This window comes from Hyperoodon ampullatus (assembly GCF_949752795.1).
Source record: "Hyperoodon ampullatus genome assembly, chromosome: 20".
Taxonomy (NCBI): Eukaryota; Metazoa; Chordata; class Mammalia; order Artiodactyla; family Ziphiidae; genus Hyperoodon; species Hyperoodon ampullatus.
In genome coordinates this window covers 27,468,712-27,493,778 of record NC_136933.1, presented here as the reverse complement: position 1 = coordinate 27,493,778, position 25,067 = coordinate 27,468,712, and the positions used below count along the sequence as shown (strand labels likewise).

Sequence of the window (25,067 nt, the reverse complement as noted above, 5' to 3'; positions counted from 1 at the left end):
TACAATAAATCCACTTTGGGGTCTCTCTTTATACATGTTTTAGTCCAAACTAGGGACCATTATTGGGAAACTACTCCAATTTTCCCTTTGATAGCACACATGGTTACATATTTACTTATGGAATATTTATTACCAGAGGTTATGAATGGTCTAAATCAGTAATTTTTTGGGGGGGGATGTCATCTCTATATCTGCATTCCAGTGCTGACACAGCCTAGGAAAATGTGTGTTTGTTGGGAGAAGAGGGGGTTAAATTCTGGATGTTCTTTTGTTCAAACCCTTGTGGTCCACTAGAAAGTAGCCCTTGCCAGGCTCTGCACCTAAGTGGGTTCAAGGTTCCTCATCATGAAAGCTACAGCTTCTCATCCCTTCCCCCCCCGACCAGGGAATGCCTCAAGTCCTGAGTTACATACTGTCCTGTTTGACATCTGTTTCTTCCTTTCTCTGCCAATCAGTGTAGCTAAATGGCCCATCGGGATATATTAGAATTTGTGATTGGTAGGGGTGGGGCTCCTGGGGTGACTCTGATGTATAGGCAAGTTTGGGAACCACTGATGGAGACAGAAGACAGAGGCCCAGGCAAAAGAGGGGTCTGTTTAACTTTGCTTGAATCAGGGATGCCTCATTCTCCACAAACACAGTAGTTAATCTCTCAATCTCAAAGCTTCTGATCAACAGGAAAGACAAAGATAATACAGAGGCATCTCAGACATTCTCAGGTCTTGCATTCTGTTATGCTAATGCTTGAAGTATCAACTTCAATTGAATTTCTAAAGTTGGAGGGCTTCTTCCTTTCCTTTTTGACTTGTTTCCTCCTGAAATCAGGGGACCAGAAATGCTGGGTCTTTGTTAAGAGGATGGAAATTAAAATGGAAAAGAAGTAAAGGAGCCTGGAGAAGACCGCCTCATTGAAGAGCAGGGGTGGGGTACAGGGTGGGGTGCAGGGTGGGCGATGGCAGCCCCTGACCTCTGGCCAGTCCAGTCGCCTGGCCTGTGCCTGAGTGGGGCTTCCCTGCCAAATGCTGCCCTGGGCTGAGCTGCTCTGGAGCCAGTCTAGCTGCTGTGTGACCATAACTCCTACAGTGCCAGTGCAAACCATTTCTAAGTGACCTACAGGGTAAGAGCTCTGGGCTGGACAGCAAGTATGTCAAAGTTCAGAGTCTATTTTCCCTTCGACTGTTTATTTTTATTTTAAGGACATTTGATGTTTAATATTCACTTCCGAGTATCTTCGATGAGACAGATGTCTCACCAAGTGCCCTGTGATGGTCAGCCATCACAGTCCCTTCAAATTACTAGACTGTAGACTTCCTGAAGATAATAAATCATTCCTGGTCCTAGTACCCTAGCACATAAGGCATGTTCCACAATTTTTTAAAAAATCAAAGGGAATAATAAAGTTCCCTTGGTTATTACGTGAAAGATCTGTGAATTGAACCTATATTCTCAGTCTGATACCCCTTCCTGTAGTCCATGCTACCCACCCAGAATATATAAATGGGTCAATAGAACGTAAATCATAATAACTTAGGATTGGTGTTCTGGCAGCAGAGAAGCTAAAATCAATACAGCTGATAACCCTAAGGTAAGTCTTGTCTTATGGTGGCATTTAGGTGTCTTCTCTCCAATCTTTATTATGGGACGATGTTTCACAATGATTTAAGAAACAGTTTGATAGATTATCTGGTTTCTGTAGCTCTTACAGCATGATTGTAATAAAGCACAATGGAAGAATACAATCCACATAAAAGTCTAGAGACTGTGCATAGCCTGGTCCTCAATCAGTCCTGTGTTTTTGTGTCCTCCTCATCTCTCCCTTTATCACCAGAACATGATCACTCGTGGCCTTCTTGCTCTTCCGCCTGCCTGCCAGGAGCATCCCTCCCTCAGCCCCGAGCGCTACCTCCTGCTCACTGCCTGTGGGACAGTCTTCTCCCTCACCCATCTGACTGTCCCGCACTTCAAGTCTCTGCTCACAGGTTCACTTTTCAGAGACCTTCTCTGACTGTCCCACCTGAAAAGACCCTCTCACTACTCTCTACTTCCACCTGCTTTCTCTTTCTCCAGTACATTTGTCCCTGTCTGGCATACTTTAGACTATTTGTGTATTTTCTGCTGACTACCCTAAGCCACATGCTTCACAAGACCAGCTGCTTGGTCTGCTCACTTGTTTGTTAGACCTACAGCTAGAACAGTGAATGGTGCTCAAAAGTATCTGTCACAGACTAAGCAATTAGGCAACGGTGAGTAACTCTTCATAGAGAAAAAAAAAAAAAAAAAAAAAAACCTACACAGGCTGTGTTACAGCTAAAAACTACCCAAGCCTGGGCAGACATTTCAGAAGTTCCTTTTAAATAACAATACGATGCCAAGTGTCCACTTTGTTCGGGCACTATTAAGTACTAGGAAGTCCAGAGAGAGATAAGGCTTATCATTCTGGAAAAATTGACAGCGTAATGGTATAGAAAGACAGGTCCACATCTCAATCAGTCTAGATGTGACTATTTCTTAAACCTCTACAGGAGAGCTACCTGTAAACCCTAGAGTAGGGAGCAAAAGTAATCTGGATTATGGGGCTTTGAAGGGACTTTAACCAAGAGGGATATTATCAAAAGGGAGAGGGTAGTATCTTTGACGGGAGGACCAGCGTGGAAGTATGAAGTGTCCTGGAACACCCAGGATGCCTCTGCCTCTGGAATGAGAGAGCCCTGGATGGGTTGGGAGACCCTGAGGTCGAAGAGGTGTCAAGTATGTGGAAAATGTACCCTGATTGACCTGAATGGTCTCTACGATTCATAGGCACCTGGCCAGTGGGTCCGCCTGCAGGTGCACTCCTGTGGGCGGGTTTGGAGAAGGCAGGGCAATTCCTTGGAGTGTGGAGGAGAAGACGAAGAAGTGAGAGTCAGAAACAGGGAGTCCCCGATGCCTGGAAAAGTCACGTGGAGAGAGTCAGATAAGGGACACCAAGCCAGGATATTTAGCTGTGCAGAGGAGTCCAGGGGAACTTGGTTATTACTCAAACCAGCGTTCATTCATCTGCGCCAATTCTGCTGTGTGTTGGGGTCATGGCAGGTGCAAAAATGGTACAAAAAGAGGAACAATAATGGTTCTCAATTAGCGGGCAGCCTTACAGGGAAGCTGTGTACTGTACCATGAGGTAAATATCAGAGAGCAGCTATGGCATTTTGGATTAAGGGTTGGATTTAATTAAATGACTTTTGTAGATCAAAAATTGTCAAATAATTGGCAAGTGGATATGGCTCACCTTAATAGTTTTAATATCCTTTCTCAGAAATGCGGCTGATAAGTTCTCTGCCATAGCAGACTCAATTGTCAGTCTCAGTATTTTGGTTTACATGTCAATGAATACTGATATGCCAGGAAAAAAGAAGGAGCTCAGATACATTACAAAGTAGTGAATCCAATTACTCATTTATTATATAAACATTTATAGGCATAGTATAAACTATCAAATAAAAATCAAATGTATTAGAGATGAATGTTAAATATATAATGTCAATGTAACATAAATGTTTAAGTCAATTATAAAAATAACATTCAAAAATAAATACTTCATAAAATTTAGAAAAAATAATCAACATGAAAAAGTGAAAATGAATAACATTAATTTGTAGTTTTAAAGGTCATTGTCAAAGAAGAACACATCAGTAGGAACTCCATTGAGTCCCCAGTAGACGTTTGTACAAATATCCCCAACTGCTAAAAAAGCAGCATCAGAGAAGGAGTGAGGAAATAATGACAACCTAATATTTTCTTTAGGCTCCTCATTACCAAATCCCATTTCTAGTGATAATTTAGAAAAGATATTTGACCAGCTTTTTTTTTTCCTCTAGGGGCTTCAATCTTTTCACTGATAACAAACGATGGTGTTTGTTTCCAGGAAAGCACGTCAAGGTCATCTTTGACATCTTGCATTTTGTTGCGTATAGAAAGGAGGTTTGATGCAGTTACTGTATCAACGTCAAGCCAGTCTTATTCTTACTTTACTTGTTCTGCTTGTTCAGAAAACACATGAGGTAGATGCAGATTCTCAAGTGTAGGCAGTGTGACCTCCAAGGGAAATATCTGAATCTGTGTGGATTTTGTCACAATTACTTAGGGCTAGTGTGTAGGGGTCACGAATGCAGAATGTCCAAAAAAGCTGCCCGAATGAAGCTTCACTGGCCTAATTGTGGGACACGTTCGTATTCTGTGGGTGATGAGTAGGTCCGGCTCACACACGCGGACCTACTGATGCTGATACATCTCTCACTAGTCCATGCCGAACTCCTAATAACAGATGTGCCAGACAACAGGTTCTGCTCAGCCAGCCCTGGCCTTGCATCTGCATCAGGGAAAACCAGCATCTTTAGTGGAGATGAAGGACCACTGGACGCTCTAGAACCTCAGCATGGGAAGCGGAAAGACCCTCGTCCACATCCACCCTGTGTGTCTACAACCAGTTTATTTCAGAGCACTCTGCAAAGTCAGGAGTTCCCTGACTCAGTTAATGTAGAAAGCAGTATTCCCCAAAATGCTGTAATGTATTTCATTATAAAAAGTTATGAACTTTAGCATCACAGAGGCAAAAAGAAACTTCTAGAAGTCTAAGGTTTGCTAATAATCATAGTAGTGGCTAATATTTTGAGCCCTATATGCCAGGGACTAATGTGAATTATACACTTTAGCTCTCACAGTCGCCCTGTGAGGAAGAAAACAGTAAACTGAGGGAGTGAAAATGGAAACTTTTCAAGACTGAATTGCACCTGGTGGCCCAGGAGAGCCTGGGAATCTCAAAACCAAGTCTGGTGTTCCCATTCCTGCCCTCAAAGCTGTGTCCTTGGTCAGGACCCTGGACTTCTGCCCCCCTACCCAACTGACAGGCCACACCAAATGCAAGGTCTTTTCTGTTATAAGCCATTGGTCTGAATTGCCTTTGTTTATTTCAGTCAAAGAAATTTGGTTCAAGGCATCCCACGTGTTAAATTCAAGTAGATACATTCCCAGCTCTGTTCAACTCAAGTTCAACAACTTGAACTCCAAGGCCTGTCCTTAAGGAAGCGTGTTCTCTGAGGCTTTCTTGGGCCTGTGTTGCATCCGGGAACATTTTAGCTCCTGTATAACTGTTACTGTTGGGGTTGTCTTCTTTATTTGATACCTGAGCCATCAGGAGAGCGCGATGAACCTGTCTGTGCACAGTACCTGGTTTTGTTTTGTTTTGTGTTTCATTTGCTAGTTTGCTAAGAAAACGGAAGTGGTAATATCCTACATGTTGAAGGTTCAGCACCATTATATTACAAGCTGATTTCACTTTGAAATTCCTGAACACTCAGAAGTAAAGTTTCTCCTCTTGAGGAGAATAAGCTATCTCTGGGTCAATCTCTGGGCTCGTATAGGTTCCCCATATGGCAGGCCACGTACCTGAAAACCACCCGGAAGTTCAGCTCATAGTCACTTCCACAGACATTCCAAAAAATGAGAACTTGATCAGAAAGCGTTTAGGTTGCTAATAAAACCGACGTTTGAATTTGCTCTTGGTCGCGGCAAATGATGAGGTGCAAACTTGTGAAGAATCTGGGAAGGATGACCAAGACACGCCTCTGTGAGCTGTGCCCAGAGAAACCGGCCTGAACTGTGGAAACTCACTCTTCTGCGTCCGCTCCCCAGCCCTGCGGAGGGTCTTCTGAACTTGTATCACATCATGTATCGGATCACATCATGTATCACCCGAAACCCCTGCAACATCTGCTTCCCCCAAAAACCCCACAGGCTGCTCTGGACCAGTCCCTCCCTTCCTCTGCAAGCCATCTCTTCCCTCCCATCTCCCTGGAGGCCCTGAGTACAGCGGCCGAGTTTCCTTCTCCACCCAGCCCTTCAGCCTCCTGCATTTCGCTTCAAACTACCCTTCATCATCTCAAAAATTGTTACTGTTTCCCTCCATATAATGTAAGCCCCATGCCTGCGGGAATTTAGTCTTGTTTGTCCACTAACCTCCTTACGTAGAACAGAGCCTGACTCACAGTTGGCCCTCAAAGAATATTTTTTGTATGAATAAATGAATAACATATTTTAGTTAATACATTCTGTGTCGTTAACACGACAGAGCAAAGTTGAAATGTATATAATTTTGGTGTATTTGTATCCACATTTCATTACAATCATGTTATAATGAAAAGAGGCTTGATTCTGCATATTTTCTTTTCATCTGAAGACCATGAATATACTTGTTTTGTTTCATAAATGAGTTTTAACATCAATTGAAGGGCAAGAATATTCAAATGGATATATAGACTTAAATATTCAGTAAGAAATGAGCTATCTGATATGGCTTACATTAAAAAACATCAATTAAAACAAAATTGGTGTTTACATTTTAATGGTAGCAATTATAGATAACATGCAGGGTGTAGACCAGGAAGAAACATCTGTTAATTGTAACATTTGCATTGTCAACACATCTGTGTAGCCTTGTGTATCCCTTAAAAGACAATAAGTTAAATACCTTTCTCTTAAATTTAAAGTACACATTTTTCTGGCTTTTGTAAATAAATGTTAGATGAATTGAGTATCCTTTTGAAACTGTTTACAGAAACAATGCAAAAATAAACCACTGTTCATTTTCAAAATTGTTTAAAAATGTTAATTGTGTACCTTTTTAATGGTTCATTTGTCTTTCCCATTTTCAGAAATTGAGAAGGGAGGATGTGGGGACCCAGGTATCCCTGCCTATGGGAAGCGGACAGGCAGCAGTTTTCTCCATGGAGACTCGCTCACCTTCGAATGCCAGGCAGCCTTCGAGCTGGTGGGGGAGAGAGTTATCACGTGTCAGCAGAACAACCAGTGGTCTGGCAACAAGCCCAGCTGTGTATGTGAGTACTGAGCCTGGTCCCAGGTCTATTCTGAGGCTGCCTTGAGATGAGGAGAGAAGCAGGGCGGGTGCTGAGGGCGGGCAGCTCTCAGCATCGCTTGGGAGCATGACATTGACCAGAAACAGCCAGGTCTTCTCAGACACTAGCTCTCATGCTTTCTTCACTTAATTAAAACCAATCAGTGATGTTCTTACTACTAGATAGATAAACTCACTGAGAGCTTTCCACTAGAAAGATCCTAACAGAGCATCTCTTCCATCCAGAGGGGCTGATGCCAGACTGTTTGAGCCATTAGTAGGGCCTAGGGTCTTTACAACCCAATAATGTCCTGTGACACTTAAGACACGTTGTGAGCATGGGCTGTGCTGTCACTTTGCAATTCAGTGGAAGAACTGCCTGCTTCCTCATAAGTGTTTTAACAAGTAGAAAAGAAGGACTTCATAGCCAACTGAAAAGCAGGATTTTTTTGTAACTAAATATAGCAGTGACTGGGGAACACATATGAAATTATGTGGAATAACAAGCATATCCACACCCTAGAAATAAGTCCAATAAATGTTCCTTCCAAAAAATGAAGAATATATATTCATATATATATAAAATATTCATATATATGAATTTCACATATATAAATATTTTATATATTCACATATATAATATATATATGTGAATATATATTACTGATTTTTGAGTACACATTAAGTATTCCAACAAATTTTTATATTATCCACCCAGGACACGGTCTGATTTTCCAAGTTATTATTTAATCATTGTTATCCTATAAATAATTTAAAAATTAATTTGAAAAAATGCACTTTAAAGGCAAACACAAAATTTAAAATGAAAAGTTATCATAGAAAACTGACTAGAACCAATATTGTTTTCTGGAAATTGTTCTTATGACACAGGCATACTTTTTCATATTAATATTTGCTCTTCTGAAGGCAGAAAGTTGCAACTAGAAATTTTAATATTTGCCACAAATTTCAGTCAACTTGATAGGATCATTTTTTTTTGCGGTACGCGGGCTTCTCACTGTTGTGGCCTCTCCCGTTGCGGAACACAGGCTCCTGACGCACAGGCCCAGCGGCCATGGCTCACGGTCCCAGCCGCTCCGCGGCACGTGGGATCTTCCTGGACCGGGGCACAAACCCGCGTCCCCTGCATCGGCAGGCGGACTCTCAACCACTGTGCCACCAGGGAAGTCCTGATAGGATCATTTTTGAATCAAGCTTGCACCTTATTATGTATAGGCTCTAGTTGTTCTATATATTGAACGTATTCTATTGACAACTTGGGAAAGAGAAAATGTTATGGTCCAGGATCACCCTTTTAAAAACAGTTGGATGATCCTAGGTAACTGTAGGTATGGATTTTCCCCAAGTCCTTCGCATGTAGCCAGTCCTTTGGATGTGGGCAAAATTGTTTGAAAATTTATTTGTGTCTTCACAGTTTCCTGTTTCTTCAACTTTACGGCATCATCAGGAATTATCCTCTCACCAAATTATCCAGAGGAGTATGGTAACAACATGAACTGCGTCTGGTTGATTATCTCTGAGCCTGGCAGCAGAATTCACCTCATCTTTAATGACTTTGATGTGGAGCCTCAGTTTGACTTCCTTGCGGTCAAAGATGATGGGATTTCGGATATAACCGTGCTGGGCACTTTCTCTGGCAACGAGGTGCCCTCCCAGCTGGCCAGCAGTGGGCACGTCGTTCGCCTAGAGTTCCAGTCGGATCACTCTACCACCGGCAGAGGCTTCAACATCACCTACACCAGTAAGTGCGCCCTCACCTGCCCCATGTCCACTTCTCCCCTGGTTCTCACGTGTGTGAAGCCCAGTGTCAAGGCTGATACTCCAGAGGTTTTATAATCACAGTTTGTAAAATTATATAGTATTATCCTGAGAACCTAGAAAATACCTCACTCCGTTTAGGTTAGTGTCTTGCTCACCCCTATAGTGAGGACTGGATCACAGGTCTTCTCTCCCTCTGGTTTTCCATCCATCCATCCATCCATCCATCCATCCATCCACCAACCCATGTGTCCTCCATGCAACAAAATAGAATAGTAAAAAGGACTGAGGCATTTGGGGTCAGGAGCCATGGCTTAGAACACCTGCACTTGTATATACTTAGTGAATTTTGATTAGATGGCTAACTTCTCTTTGCCTCAGATTTCCCATTTGCATTAGAGATTATATTTAAGAACATCTGCTTAAATTGCATTATTGAGGGAATAAAGTAAGATAATAATGTTAAATAGGAGATATAAGTTATAATTTACTGACTGCTACTTCTCTTAGGTGCTGTGCTTATGACTTGACAGGGATTATTTCATTTAACATTGCTGGAACTCTGGAATATAAGCTTCATATTCCTCATTCTGTAAATAAAGATAACTAGGCTCAGATCACGAGAGTAACCTGCCCAGGGGCAGGTAGTAAACTCAAGACCCAGGATGCTGATCTAGATATGTCAGAACCAAAAACCTTTTCTATCACCTACGTATCTCATCTCTATTTTTCTTAGTGAAAAAGTGCTTTCAAACTGTGAAATGCTGTGTGGATGATAGTGATGTCTGTCTATCCATCTCTTTCTCTCTGTCTCTCTAGTCATCAATATTCTGTTTATTGAATATGTTTATCTATGAAGATATAACTGAAATTTAGGAAAATAAATTGCTTTATAAGTGGTTTTGTTTTCTTCTGTTTTAATACTCATAATTAACATTGAAGTATTTTTTATTCTAGTCTTTTTTCTTTTTCTTTTCAGCATTTGGTCAAAATGAGTGCCACGATCCTGGCATTCCCATAAATGGACGGCGTTTTGGTGACAGGTTCCTGCTTGGGAGTTCGGTCTCTTTCCACTGTGATGATGGCTTCGTCAAAACCCAGGGGTCGGAGTCCATCACCTGCATCCTGCAGGATGGGAATGTAGTCTGGAGCTCCACCGTCCCCCGCTGTGAAGGTGCGAGTCCCCTATTGTTTGCCAGTTTTTTTCCTTTGAAATGGTACATCTAATTTAAAAAACAGACAAGCAAACAAACAATCAACAGTACTGGTTTCCTAGGGCTGCCGTACCAAGTACCACAAACAGGTGGCTTTAACAACAGAAATTTATTCTATCCCAGCTCTAGAGGCTGGAAGTCCAAGATCGAGGTGTCAGCAGGACTGGTTCCTTCTGAGGCTGTAAGGGTGAGCTGTGTTCCAGGCCCCTCTCCCAGCTTCTGGTGGGTTTGCTGGCAGTCTTCGGAGTTTCTTGGCTTATAGAAACATCATCCCCACTTTCTCCATGTGAGAATGTGTCTGTGTCCAAATTTCCCCTCTTTCTAAGGACACCAGTCATATTGGACTAGGGCCCAGTCTAATCTCATCTTAACTAATTATGTCTGCAGTACCCTTATTTCCAAATAAGGTCACATTCTGAGGTGCTGGGATTAGGAATCCAAAATATCGTGGAGGAGTGCATAATTCAACCTATAGCAACAGCATAGTTTTTAGTTAACTGTTTTGTTGCCCTTAGTGTAGCTGACATAAATACTCCCTAACTAATTTTCTTCTTGACATTTCCACTCTAGTTACATATGTAAGAAAACCAAAAGGGAAAAAATTAAGGAAAAAAATTACCTTTGATGTTTACTCAGGTAAAAAAAAAAATTTACTTAGAACGTAAACTCATACCCTCCCTATCAGAATGGTCCAAGTGTAATGAGCTAAGAAAGGCCTTTTTAAAAAGTATTTCTAGTAAGTGCCAAAGAGATACAGATACTTTTTAAAAAGTAGACATTTTTTAGAGCAGTTTTAGGTTTACAACAAAATTGAGTGGAAGGTACAGAGATTTCCCACAGACCCCCACCCCCCATATATGCACAGCTGCCCCCATTATCAACATCCCACACCAGATAGTACACTTGTTACAACCGGTGGACCTATAGTGACACGTCACCATTACCCTGAGTCTGCAGTTTACATTAGGGCTCCCTCTTGGGATTGGCCATTCTTTGGGCTTGGGCAAATATACGTGACATGTATCCACCATTATAGTGTCACACTGGGTATTTTCAGGGCCCTAAAATCCCCTGTGCTCCACCTATTCATCCCTCCCTCCTCCTTCCCTGCTTGCTAACCCATACGGGCAGTGGGGCTCTGCCTTACCTGCTTGTGCTGCCCTCAGCTCTACCTCCAAAGTTATTCTTCATTAGTTCAAGGATCAGCATTATTTTAAATCATCATTGGCTGATGCTGCTAAATTTACAGAATGATGTTTCTCATTTCCACAGTTTCATAAATTGTTAAAAATTTGGTGGACTATGGGCACCACCCAGGGTTGGAACCTTGATAAATTGAAGGGCAAGAACACAACAGTAGGATTTTCCTTTTTTAATTTATTTTTATCACATTCTAAATGTATGCTTTTGTATATTTTACATTTTATCAATGTTAATAAATGGCTAGGTTATTATCCTTTATAAATAATTAAACAATACAATCAGGGTTCTCAGATAAATGGTACTAATAACAGGGCAGGAATAAATATGTTTGCAGATACTGCTTCAGCCTAGCGTTTCGCTTCTGACTTTGAAGCGTGAATAATTTTACAAGAAAGAAGCTCAAAACAAGCAATACTGTCTAGTCTCTGTTCTGTCTGCTACAGTTCTCACTGCCACTGGTGTGCTTACCTGCAGTGGGCTGTGTGCAGATAGGTGTAAGCTGCAGGGCAGGTAGGTTTCTCTGCGCAGTTGGGGAAAGAAAGGGCACCAGGAGGTGGCAGGTGAGGGTTCCCATAGAGTCAGACAAAAGGAGAAAGTACCACATTAAATGGGAGCAGGCAGTTCTCTCACTGTTTGGAAGAGACCTTCAGATGAAGTTCAAGGCAAACCCCAGCTATGGGTTGTTAATAGCAAAACAGACCCTTAGCACAAGGACTAGTTAATGGTGAATAAGATTGTTGAAGTTTACTTGTACTTAGAAAATCAATTACTGAGGGAAAGATTTTTCTCTCTTTATTTGTTCTACATTTAACCTACCTCTATGCTTCAGCATAGCTCAGTGTCATTAAAAAACACAAGTTATCTTGAGGGAAAAATTACTGTACAAGAGTACATCTCTATGGCAACAAATTTTAAAGTTCAAAGAAAATTGGTGATTTCCTAGCAAAATAAAAATTACCCAAAGTGATGCAATAAAAAGTACAAAACGTGAATAAACAAAGTACCATAAAAAGAAATTAGAAAGAAGATTAAAGACTGAAAAAGACACAGGCACCAGAGGCATGCACAAGGAAGTTGTCTGTCTTTCAAGTTCAGAAAATTTTAGCATTGGGAACATGGTCCCAGATAATGGAAAAGAGGCACTAAGTCCTATATCACATTTTATAAAGCCAGTTTCAGTGCGATATACCCAAGGCAGATAATTGCATTAAAAATAAAGCTATAGACAAAATGTATATTCAAGAAGGACTTATTTTAGGGCTTCCCTGGTGGCTCAGTGGTTAAGAATCCACCTGCCAATGCAGGGGACACAGGTTCGAGCCCTGGTTCGGGAAGATGCCACATGCCGTGGAGCAGCTGAGCCCGTGCGCCACAACTACTAAAGCCCGTGTGCCTAGAGTCCGTGCTCCACAAGAGAAGCCGCCGCAATGAGAAGCCGCCGCAATGAGAAGCCCACGCACCACAACGAAGCCCCTGCTTGCTGCAACTAGAGAAAGCACGCATGCAGCAACAAAGACCCAACGCAGCCAAAAATAATAATAAATAAATAAGTAATAAATAAATTTAACAACAACAACAAAAAAGGACTTATTTTAGAAATGCAACAAATACCGTATGCTAACACATATATATGGAATTTAAAAAAAAAAAATGTCATGAAGAACCTAGGGGTAAAACGGGAATAAAGACACAGACCTACTTGAGAACGGACTTGAGGATATGGGGAGGGTGAAGGGTAAGTTGTGACAAAGCGAAAGAGAGGCATGGACATATATACACTACCAAACGTAAGGTAGATAGATAGTGGGAAGCAGCCGCAGAGCACAGGGAGATCAGCTCGGTGCTTTGTGACCGCCTGGAGGGGTGGGATAGGGAGGGTGGGAGGGAGGGAGACGCAATAGGGAAGGGATGTGGGAACAGATGTGTATGTATGACTGATTCACTTTGTTATAAAGCAGAAACTAATAAAAAATAAATAAATAAATTTAAAAAGAAAAAAAAAAAAAAAAAAAGAAATGCAGTGTCAGGTAACTTGCCAAAGTAAATGGTCAAAACATCAAAGGAGAATCTGCCTTCTAAAGACCTCATTCCCATACTTTTATTTTATTTTTGTAATTACCCAAGCAAATTTGAAGGTCATCAGTGCTGTTCACCAGATATTCTGGATCTTTACCGAGTCTGGCTTATCTTCTTGGCTCCTGTGGTCTGATGAAACTTCGTGAGGGGTCTGGCTAATTAGGTGCAAGTGGAAGTGACATAACCACCTTCTGGCTCAGAGGCTGTAATTGCCACTGCAGGACCCATGTCCAGGTGCCATAGCTCAGCTTGTGGAAGAAAGGAATTGGGGGCAGAGCCCTAGACAAGCACTGTGTGGGAAATACACCTCCCTTATTATAGCTGCTATTGCATAACCTAATCTAAGTTGACCAGTACAGCAAACTTGAGATCATCACGTAACATTTTACTGTTCAATGTGGTTAATCTGTAGTATAAAGATTAGCATGTCTATTTCATCAGGATAAAGGGATACAAGTTCTAATACACTCAATTATAAAGTGGTATGTAAAAGACAATATATTAAGAAAATAATAGTAATGTGTGACAATTCGGGTATATTCCAAGAAATATGACAACTCAAAATTTAGGAACAAAGCTTTACTAAACTAAAGGAAACATATGTTTGTTTTTATATGGAAAATAAGACTTTTAGGAAATAATCAGATTTATAAATGTCTTACGTATCATAATTTTTGAAAAATCTGTATTTGCTATATGTCTTTCTATATAGTAGCTTTGTATAGTTAGTTAAGCATAAAATACGTAAAAGTAACATGCTGTGTTTTGCTTATGCTGTACTCTAAAAAGGATTTGCTGTATCATGTCAATAAGCATAGGAATTAAATTCTATGTGATACCGATCTAAATGGATATATGATTTCATAGGATGTAAATGTGAATGTAAGGAATTAGCTAGGGAAAAACCCTAGTGTTAATTAGTAAAAATAACTTGTTTTTAAAATTATGATTACATGAAGTAATGAAAGTTTTCTTCAGGAACTCACGTTCATAAAAATGACTCTGATTTCTTATTATGTATTTTAAGCTAGGAAATAACACATATTTATTGCAGCTTACTTGGAAAAGAAGCTATAGCAAGAAAAACATGTGATCTACACAGCAATCACTTGGTCTTATCTACTATTAACATACTGATATTTTTGAATTTCCATCTCCTGTTTTCTCTGAATAAAATTTTTCTTTTGTGAAATTTAGATTATACTATAGGTACGATTTTGTATCCTGCTTTAAAATATATAATATTCTATTGCAAAGATTTTATCATTTTAACAACATATCAAAATATCACTTCAAACGTATTTGTGACATTCTAAATATGTAGTCATGTTCTTTTCATAAATTTTTTACTTTTTTTTCGTTTCTTTTATCCTATTACAAATAAAGCTACTATAATTATTTCTATAGATTCCTCTATGTCAGTTTTTTTTTTCTAGCATCAAAATTTGGGTAAAATTTTATAAAATTTTCCAACAGTTTAATGCATATTGCTATTTTTCCATAAAAGGAATATTTTTCCAAAAATATTTTTTTAACTGGGAACATTTTCATGTTTTATTTGATCTCTATAGATTCACAAAAGTGATTACAAAGATGGCAAAGTACTTTGAGAAAAAAATAAATAAAATCTGAAAAATGTATGTGGCTAGGCAGAAACATGTTAAATATATGTTATTATTTTAAATTTTCTGTAGATTGTACAGAAATGCATACTCACTTTTACTGAGCACCAGGCACATACTTTCCTCAAAATCCCTTTTGTCTATATAATTATGGATCACTGTTACCCAACCCTTCAAAAGGATTGATGCACACTAGTTCATGTTTATCGAATTTTATTTATTTATTTTTTTGTTTTCTAACAATCACCAGAAATTTAGTAAGATGTATGTGGCAAATTATTTTAATAAAATGAACACAGCCCAAAGTGAATAAACACGTACACATATTTTAAAACACACCCCACAGAGTATTTTAATTTTAGATGTGAGGTAATTTTAAGTTTGTGTATCAATAGACAGTTGTTGACATCTGAATACATGTAAAATGTGGGTATCAGTGGAATTCGCGCCTCGTGACTTTGTTGTGATGATTGAACGTGATAATTCCTGGAAGTCGTCTGGCAGACGCCACTCACTTAGACTGTGCCATTATTACCATGATTAGATGGGAAGAACTTTGCTGCAGGTTGATGATAAATGCCCAGGTGTGGAATATATGTGCTCTGCTTTCAATATTGGTAATTTACTTGGGAATAACTTTTGCTTGAATACTAGAAACCATTAAGTCCATGAACACAGAAGCGAATTCCTGCAGTAACTGAGGTGCTGCCATGGTACATATACATAATTTGACCTGTTTATACCCTGCATCATCTTTCAGCCCCGTGTGGTGGACATCTGACAGCTTCAAGTGGAGTCATTTTGCCCCCGGGATGGCCAGGGTATTATAAAGATTCCTTAAATTGTGAATGGATAATTGAAGCAAAACCAGGACACTCTATCAAAATAAGTTTTGATAGGTAAGAAAAAACTTTGTTTTCCTTAATTTGGACTTGATGACCCATGCATGCCCAATGTTTTTATTTAAATGGATCTTAAATCTTAGAAAGATGACAGTTTTTCATTGGTTCCCCCAAAGGAGTTGACTTAAACGGAAATAGGCACTTGCTTGATGAATTCTGTTCTTCTGGAATTTTATCCTCTAAGCCCACAGCTACAGCCCCTCTGCAGACGTGGTTGAGGGCATGTTGGCCCAGACAAGCATTCCCAGAACTCACAGTCACTGGCCCTTGAGTCCACCTCTGGATTTTGGACCTGAGGCTAGAATAAATTCTGCTTGGTGTTTGATTGCAAATAGAGCCTTTTGGTCCCTTACGTATTTCTAGAAAGCACGGGAAAAGAGTTCTCACACTCTGGGGATGGCTCTGGGGACTGAAGGGTGGTTTGGGGTTGCAGAGCTGGCAACAGCCTGTGTGCAGCAGATTCATTACCTGTTAATTAGCTACGAGTGGTTCCGTCACTGCAATGGTATTTGGCTCAGCTGTTTGATAATGTATTTGATAATCTAAGAAAAAAGAAGCATGCTATTTGAATTCTCCATGGTCAAATATTGTCCAGATTGTCTCAACAATCAGTTTGAAGATTAAGAACCAAAAGTACTTTGGAAGGGACCCACATGCTTTAAACTGCAAGGAAGCATCTTTGTTTAGTGTTTCAAGGTTAATTAATATCTGAGCAAATTGGGCTTTCTCTAACAATGACCTTCTTAACCAGACTGAGTTTGGGGTTCTAGTATTCAGAATATTATAATGTCTCAAGACAGATGTATGTTATTATATTATTTTTAACTAATTTTCTAATTCTCAATGACAACATCCATACAGGAAAGGTTTTTAGCAGGAATTATGTTATCACTTAGTGATTATTTGTATTTGAAGTTATTATTGATATTATTATATCTGATAGGATGATTATAACTCCAGTAGGATAATCTCTCAGAAGAAAAGAAAAGATTGGTTTATGCATTCATTATATTGGAGAATGGATTCTTTTTTTTTTTTTTTTTTTTTTTTTTTTTGCGGTATGCGGGCCTCTCACTGTTGTGGCCTCTCCCATTGCGGAGCACAGGCTCCGGACGCGCAGGCTCAGCGGCCATGCCTCACGGGCCTAGCCGCTCCGCGGCATGTGGGATCTTCCCAGACCGGGGCACGAACCCGCATCCCCTGCATCGGCAGGCGGACTCTCAACCACTGTGCCACCAGGGAAGCCCGGAGAATGGATTCTTGCATATAATCTTAGTCACTGGGAAAAAACCCTTTATAAATATTAAGTAAATTGTTTGGTTTCTTATTAATTTTTACACTTTCTAGTATTGAGAGGGAAAAAAGAAGACACACATCCTGATTTCCAGCAGCACAACAAATTTAAATCATTTAGTAAAAATAGTGATTTTACATTCTGGTTTGGCAGAAGTTATTAGCATTCCATTTTCAGTTGCCTGAACAAAAATACTCAATTTTTCTCAATCTCATCTTTACAATACTATTGAACTGTGGTATTTGCTAAATTCCATTTGTTAAGTACCAACATTTCTGATATTTTCAGACACTTGTGATTATTACCCTGGACATAGTACACCGCCCTTCAATAGTGCATTGGTTTATACCTTGAGCTGTGAGCTGACATCCTAGTAAAGGATGTGTTTGCACAAACAAATTTTAAATTCCATACTGATATTATTGTTACACATTGTGTGCTAGGTTGCCAAATGATGAAAAGCATTTATATTTTTCTTTCTGAGGTTACCCTGGAAATCATCCAGCTCTTGAGGCATGCCTTCTATCAGTCCTGGCTGTCTCTTAAGATGAAAGATGTGAAAACTTGAGTGCAGATACTTCAAATGAGATTTATTCCATGCTTATCTAGACTTCTTGAATGTGCACTCAGATAACTGTGAAGTCATAGCCTCTTTAGAGAACATTTTTAATAGTAAAAGACAAAGCTGCCCTATCCCACCCCAAATGTCCAGCCTGTGGCTGTATTCTGACCTAGCCACACGCTACAGCAGTTGTTTGAATTCCCCTTTACGGAAGATGGAGGGTCAGGGACCATTCTAAGTTAGTTGCAAGAATATATCATTATTTTGCATTTGCGCTAAGAGGAGTATGTGATTTAATGGTAAACAGGACAGGGCCCTTTGGTTTCAGCATCTTTTTTCATTGCTCTGTGCCAGGGATCTAAGACAGCCACTCTGTCCCTTCCTCTTCCTCCCCATCAGCAGCATGCATTGCAGACCCTGGAGACCCATGGCACAGGCTACCCTGGAATTCTCTGTCTGAGAGTCACTGATGGATCAGAGGCTCCAGTCAGTGCGCTGCTGCCTGAGAGCCACGCCAGACACTTGGAAACTGGGTTAGCTCTTTGAGGATGAGATGGGCCCATTTACAAAGTTATCTCAGTGCCTGGAATGGTACCTCCATTTCATCAAAGAGCACCCAAGTAGCTGCAACTGTATATAAATACAGTATCAGACCAGATGATCTGGAAGCATAAGTCCTTCTTGGAAGAAAAGTTAAGCACTTTTTGGAAGCTGTTCTAACCTTTTCAAATCATTGAAGTCGTATTTGGTTTCTGAAGCAGTAATGTGCCCAGTGCTCTCCCACTATCACACAAGAGTTAACGCAGCTTGAAAAGGCACAGAATTTTTTGTTTCAGGAAAGGTATTTAAAGTATTGTCATGTATTTTGATTTACCCTTTTCCTTTAGGAGGTCATGTCACTTCAATATGCTCATTTTAAGAAATCCATAATCATGTAACACTGGGGATCATGAAAAACAGTTTGAAAATGTGCTGTGATTGACTTTCACTAACTGGTGCTTCTCTATCTACTGGCTCACAGTATTTTTATTTTAGAGCTGAGTCACTACCCCCGTTTCTGTCTGTGATACTACTGGATGGAGTATTGAGTTAGAGGGAGGGATGTGGGCGTGAGTCTTCCCCCCAGAAATAAGTACTGTCCTCAAATACTACACGTGCTCAAGTCTTCAAAACATATATACGTATCTCTGTATCTATTTTATGTCTCTTGCTGTACGTGGGTTTTTAGTAAGTGAATGACATTACAGGATGTCTGTACGTTAATGCAGCTCTGCATCTCTCTTCTGACTGGATACGCTTGCCCGCAGATTCCAGACAGAAGTAAATTATGACACCCTGGAGGTCAGAGACGGGCCAGCCAGCTCGTCCCCACTGATCGGGGAGTACCACGGCACACAGGCGCCGCAGTTCCTCATCAGCACAGGGAACTTCATGTACCTCCTCTTCACCACAGACAATAGCCGGTCCAGCGTGGGCTTCCTCATCCGCTATGAGAGTAAGTGGTCCTCCCTCGCCAGGGCTGTGCCCGATTGTCGGGTTGCGTTCCACACACGTGGTCTCGTGTCACGTAGCAGGAGATGTGCTGGGAATGCATTTCTAATGCTAGTCAATGTAAAAAACAGCAGTTCTTCCTGCCTCTGTCCACACTGCACTGCGCCATCGTCAAGACTTTCTCTTATTGAAGACAGAGAGCCTTGGGGATTTTTACTTTACAACTCAAAAAGAAGACATATTCGTTTATTATTAAGTAAAATAATAAATAATTAAAACAGTGTTCATTTACTGCACGATGTAATAATAAATTTCTACTATTAGAAAATATACCTGTTGGCCAAAAGAGCTACAGGGCATGTCACTAAAGTTATATCTTCTGAGCAGTATTTTTTGTTAGAAAAATGGTTAGGGCAGTTGTGGTACTTATTTGTGAGTATACATGTGCCTGTTTCAGTCAGCAGAGAGACTGTAACTAAGAGAGAAGGAATTAAAACTCGGTTGAACTTTTACTAAATGACAAATACCTGTTGTTATTATTAACAACTGTTAAAAATGTTTAAGAACAATGATTAGACATATTTAAACCCAACTGCTAAAATATCATAATGCAGTGTATTTTGCAAAGCAATCCCAATTCCTTCCCATTTTTGTTTCCATCCATCCAGATTTGGCTCTTAGCTTTAGCTTCTGAAATTAGGAGATCGAGGGATTATATTATTTGATAGTCATATTTATGCAAGGGTGCTTCTGGAATGGAGTAGAGTGCAGTTCAGCCTGGGAATGCATTTCTAATGCTAGTCAATTTAAAAAACAGTAATTCTTCCGTTCTCTGAAAATTCTTCACTTCCAGAGTGGAATGAAAGAAGATGCATGGGAGTAGCTCAATATGGAATCTGAAGGAATAAATCCTTTATTTTTTTAGGATTTTTAAGGTTGTTCTTTTTCAGAATCTTTCCTAAAATAAACTAAACAAAGTCTTAATGTTGTTGTAAAAATACATATAATTTTATAAATGCATGAATGGGGCCATATCTAACATGCTGAATTTTTCATCTTTTTTTCTTTTTCTTTCCTTCCTTTCCCCACATTGCCCGCTGCTACTCATGTTAATCTTGCCCAAACCCTATCCAACAACTAAAATTAATAACCTGTTGTGTGTATTTCTCTTTTTTACATGCTTATCTATATAATTATATGCGAACATATATGCAAATACACATATAAGGTTATGTGTACTTTTTGATTAAAAATGGAATTATATTAGACTTGTATTCTGATAACAAGAAAATTGATTATTAATGATTTAAAGATTAATTTCAGATTTAATTCAAAGTTATTATGCTTCGTATATATACATCATTTATTTCAAAGTTACATATTTTTAAACTTGTACATTTTAAGAAGCAGAAACTTTTGTATTTCATTCCTTTCTTAACATTCCTTTAAGTTATCACTTCTCTTTGGAGTGAAGATGTGTACACATTACAGCCATCTGAATTTGTACAACTCCTCAGCATTGATCTGCTAAGATGTAGTCTCTCCAGCCCATCCTGCCCATTTTTCTTAAAGCTACATACAATAGGTTGGCCTTTGGATATAGAGTTGGATGAAACTTAAGAGAATAGATAGTTTTAGGTGCTGACAAACACTAGAACAGAGTATTCTATGTTCTCTCTCTCTTATTTGCATACCATAGATTATTTTGCCTATTTCTAGTCCCTTTTGAAGAAACAAGTTCTAAAGCCCATATGTAGGTAGTAGAAACTAATGTCATTTGCTTCTCTGCCTCATTTAGATAAGTGGGTTGTTCTTATTCATGATTTCTGGAAAATCAGGGCAAGTCAGTCACAAGTTCCTATTTAGATTGCCAGCATTATATAATTTAATATAATATAATATAATATAAATTTATTGAGTAGATAATTCTAACAATAATCATTATAAGCTGAAAAGACTGACTGCATTATGTTTCAGGGTTCTTTTTATTTATCCTATATTTGAAAATGGACATGAGTCTGAGTAAGACATGGTATAATCCAGTGATCCTCAGAAGACAGAGCTTTTTGCCATTTTCCCTTCTTTTCATCAGTAAAAGGAGGCAAAAACAAACCCCCAGCTGGTGTGTTTGGAGGATAACTGTGTGAGTGTCTTAAATGTCTGATCCCTTGGAGCCTGGAATTCTTCTCCCTCCTTCTTTACTGGAAAAGCTGGGGCTGGCTCTGTAGTTCTGGATGAGGGCAGAGGACAAGATGGGCAAGGTTCCTACAGCATCAGACTATCCACAGCTCTGCCTTAGAGGGGACCTTGTTCTGGACATTCATCCACTCTCATTTGTGGACACCCGGTGACCCTTCCAGAAGGCCCAGGCCCCAGACATTCCTGACGCAGTCTGTGGGTGAGAGCATTGACAGGATATTGGGAAATGATCACCAGGAAGGAAGTCACAGTGAAGCTTGACTTGTTGTCACCTCAATTTACTTATCTCTGGTGAAGATTTCGAGAAGAAACGGGAAGTGAGCAGAAGCCAATGCGATGCAGGACCTGGCACTTTAAGGGGAAGCAGAGCCAGGAAAGGCCTGGCCTTCAGCGCAGTGGCTGTCGGGGCTGTTGCCATAGGCACCTGCGGGCTTGGCAGCTGACCAGGGCCCAGGCTCCCAGCCCGGTGTCCTAGGGTGTGCCTGCTGCTGCTGGGGCAGGCATTTTACGGGAGCCCCATGCCCAACTCACACCCACGTCCTGGGTACGAAGCCTGCCGAAGGAGCAGTTTTTCTCAAACACTGCTGTGTGCTAGTCTTCACCTGGGAGTCCTAGTGAAATGGAGATTCCTAAGCTCGAATTCCAGGTGTTAAAATTGAGCACGTCAGAATTCTGGATCTTTGAGTGAGTCATCAAGGTGATCCTGAGGGCGGTGGCTTGTAGGTGGCAGTGGGTGTCTGAGGCAGCCCAGGCAGGCCGTGGCAGGTGCTGCCTGCCGCATGGGCTCCAGGTGGAGGGGACCTGCAGGCAGGTGCAGAGGGACAACAGAGGTAATGGGAGAGTAAAGGACCAGGAGAGAAGCAGAGAGAGAGAGAGAGAGAGAGAGAGAGAGAGGAGAAAAACATGGGAACGACACACCTTACCAACCCCTTTGTCATTTTGACCATTTCTAGTACCCTTTGAGGAAACGTGTTCAGAACCCAATATGCAGACACTAGAGAAATAATTACACCTGCTCATCTGACACATTTTTAAAGAGTGGGTTGCCCATGACCCAAGAATGGTTTACATCAAATTTTTATGCCATTTAAAAATCATAAAATAGCCCATCTCCCTTTTGTCTTTCATCAAGAATGGCTGACACTGTAAACCTTTCTTGCTTTAAAAAAGTGTTAATGACCCTGCCTCATGCCCAGATGGGCACATGGCAATCTACTCTACAGACAGAGAGCCTTGCAGGCGTGACCACACTCTGCTCAAGTTTCACTTATTTTTGTAGTGGTTCCATAAAATAATGTGAGCCACTGTAAACGACATTCATTTCAGCTCTTTCTGAACTGTAGGGCAGAAGGGTTGAAGCCAGTTTTTCAAGGTTTATTCCTAAAAGCATACCCAGGGTTGTAGTTCTACTCTTGTACTAAGTTTTAGGAATCGTTGCTCTCGTAAATATAATGTCCATTTACAGTCTGTGCTTTCATTACTTTATTCCTTATAAGGAATATGGCACAGTTTATTCATATAATAGTAATTGCATTATCCCCCAGAATAATCATTTGTTCTGTTTGTTTGTAGAGACAACTTTGAACCACACTTTAAAATCATCATAATTGTATAGGGAATTGAAAAATAAAATGGTAAAAAATGAAAAATAAATGGATATCTCAAGTATATGGAGATTTTCCATTTAACTTTAGCACACTTCTTAGAAATGCTTTTTAATAATGTTTCTAAAAAGAAGCAAGATTTACTAAATGTAAATATATATATCCTACTATGCAATTCATACACTGTACAACTTAAAAAAAAATTTGTGATAAGCAGTGTGTATTTTGTGGTGTGTGTGTGTGTGTTTAGATTAGTTTTCTTTGATTCAGTGACCTTTCTTATAACCAGAAAGGGAGACTGGTCAAGATGTAATGGTAATAAATGCAATACAACTGCAAATTAGATACAGCACACACACACACAGACACACACACACACATGCACGTACACACACAGGAGACAGAGGAAGAGAGAAAAACAGTCAAGGACTTAGGTTTGAATTTCAGTTAATAATTAACTTGACAGATTTACTTAATTTCTTAGCCAGTTTCTTCATCTGTAAAGTGGGGAGTGTAACCACTATTTCAAAACCTTCAGCAGGCTATGAAAAGTGCCTGCAGTAAAGCGTGGCAGGTAAAAGATACCCAGAGACTATCCGTTCTCTTCCTTGGACTCGGACTTCTATGAAACAGAGAGCTGAGCAGCACTTTACCGACATCCAACACGTAAATGTGATCTCACGTGGACAGTTTCACAGCAGCCATCTTCCTTCATTCAGCGAGCAGCAAATTTGTTCAGTCACTTATTTGACAAAAGCCAAATGAAAGGAAGTATATTTATATCATGTGTGTCCAAAAATTCAGAGCTGCATTAAGTTTCAAGAAAGAAACAGTTGGTACAGAGTGTGAATATATTCACAGCTCCAATAGGATCCACTGACCCAAATGTTCCTTTGTGTTGTCCGGGCTGGAGACCAGAAGGGCAAACACGGTCTGAGCGAGACTTCAAAGCGCATGGTTTACTTTTTCTTCAGAGCAACCTGTCCGCCTGTCCTCACCCCTGGATGTAAGTTTATTTAAAGTTCCCATCCCCTAAGTCACATCACCTCCTTTGCTGTTTCACTCATTCTTCCCCAGCATCGTCTTGTTTCGGAATTCCTGTACATGCAGGTTCCAGGTGAATTAGTCCAGTCTATGGCAAGTCCACACTCAGGAGTCTTCCCCACGGGGACTTTCCTGTCTAATAAATGGGAGGGCCAGGGATCACAGTATCTGCTCATTTCCAAACTCAATATTTGCACCCATTATATTGTAAAAATAAATGAATGAATAAATAATGGCATGTAGTTGGTATGAACAAGCGGTTATGACTTTAATGATTTTACTTATTTATTAGTTCAGTTTTACATGTAAAGAATTCTAAATTTAAATTTGTACGCTTTGGTTTCTTCTGATATGTTTCTCTATTTTCCCTACACATTTTATATTTCCTTACAATTTATGAATTTCATTATGGACACTACTCATTAATACAGCATTCGCACATTGTCTAAAATAGTAATTCCTTTTATTGTTATTCACTGCAGTGCAGTGACTGTACCGTCTAGTGATCACAGGATGTCGTTTGATGAAATGGAATAATTTAGTTGGCTGGTTTTTCAGGACCCTGGATACTAATTCATTTCTTTGTCAGAGATTCTTCTTTTTAGGAAATTCTGCTATTGATCTTGAGGCTACAAAACCAATCAGCCTGTTATTATGTACCCGCTGTGTTCAGGGCATTGCTGTGTACAAGCTCTGGGGGTGTTGTGAAACCTCATAAACACTCCCTTAGAAGGTGAATGTGTGTGTGTGTGTGTGTGTGTGTGTGTGTGTGTGTCTGTGCAGAGAGGGAGGAGCAGGGTAAGTGTTGGATCTTGGGGCAAATGATGGCCATGCTGCTTTTGGTGTATCTGCAGCTCAGGAAGGGGTGTAAGGCATGCATGCATTTGTTGGCATACTTTGCAAGAAGTCAGGACAGTTATATCCTGTTGTTAAGGTAATAGGTGTGTGTTAGTTTTACGATATTAATTAGAATGACTAATTTTTAAGAAAAAATTCTTGGGAAAAATGATGCTATATTTTTAATTCACTTTGCCTCTTTCTCTTTTCATTGTTTTATTTATTTTTTCCTTTGGAAAACTTCACTATGATAGTCTTTTCTGCTGTCTGTTAACCTGTGAGGTTAAGAGCACAGGCCTTCAAAGTGCAAAGTTTGCTCTTTCTGCCAATTCTGAAACCAGATGCAAGTTCTAG

General features: G+C 40.0%; 1 protein-coding gene across 1 annotated transcript in view; it reads left to right on the top strand.

The window, feature by feature from the left end:
- Positions 1–25,067, top strand: part of CSMD1 (CUB and Sushi multiple domains 1) — a gene marked incomplete at its 3' end in the record, with an annotated part of 1,679,169 nt that overhangs the window by 1,332,396 nt on the left and 321,706 nt on the right. The window contains exons 20-24 of the mRNA XM_079726547.1: positions 6,687–6,869; positions 8,322–8,648; positions 9,645–9,839; positions 15,541–15,679; positions 18,846–19,033. Of these exons, the coding sequence (XP_079582673.1) occupies positions 6,687–6,869; positions 8,322–8,648; positions 9,645–9,839; positions 15,541–15,679; positions 18,846–19,033 (1,032 nt within the window). The remainder of the gene's footprint in view (positions 1–6,686; positions 6,870–8,321; positions 8,649–9,644; positions 9,840–15,540; positions 15,680–18,845; positions 19,034–25,067) is intronic.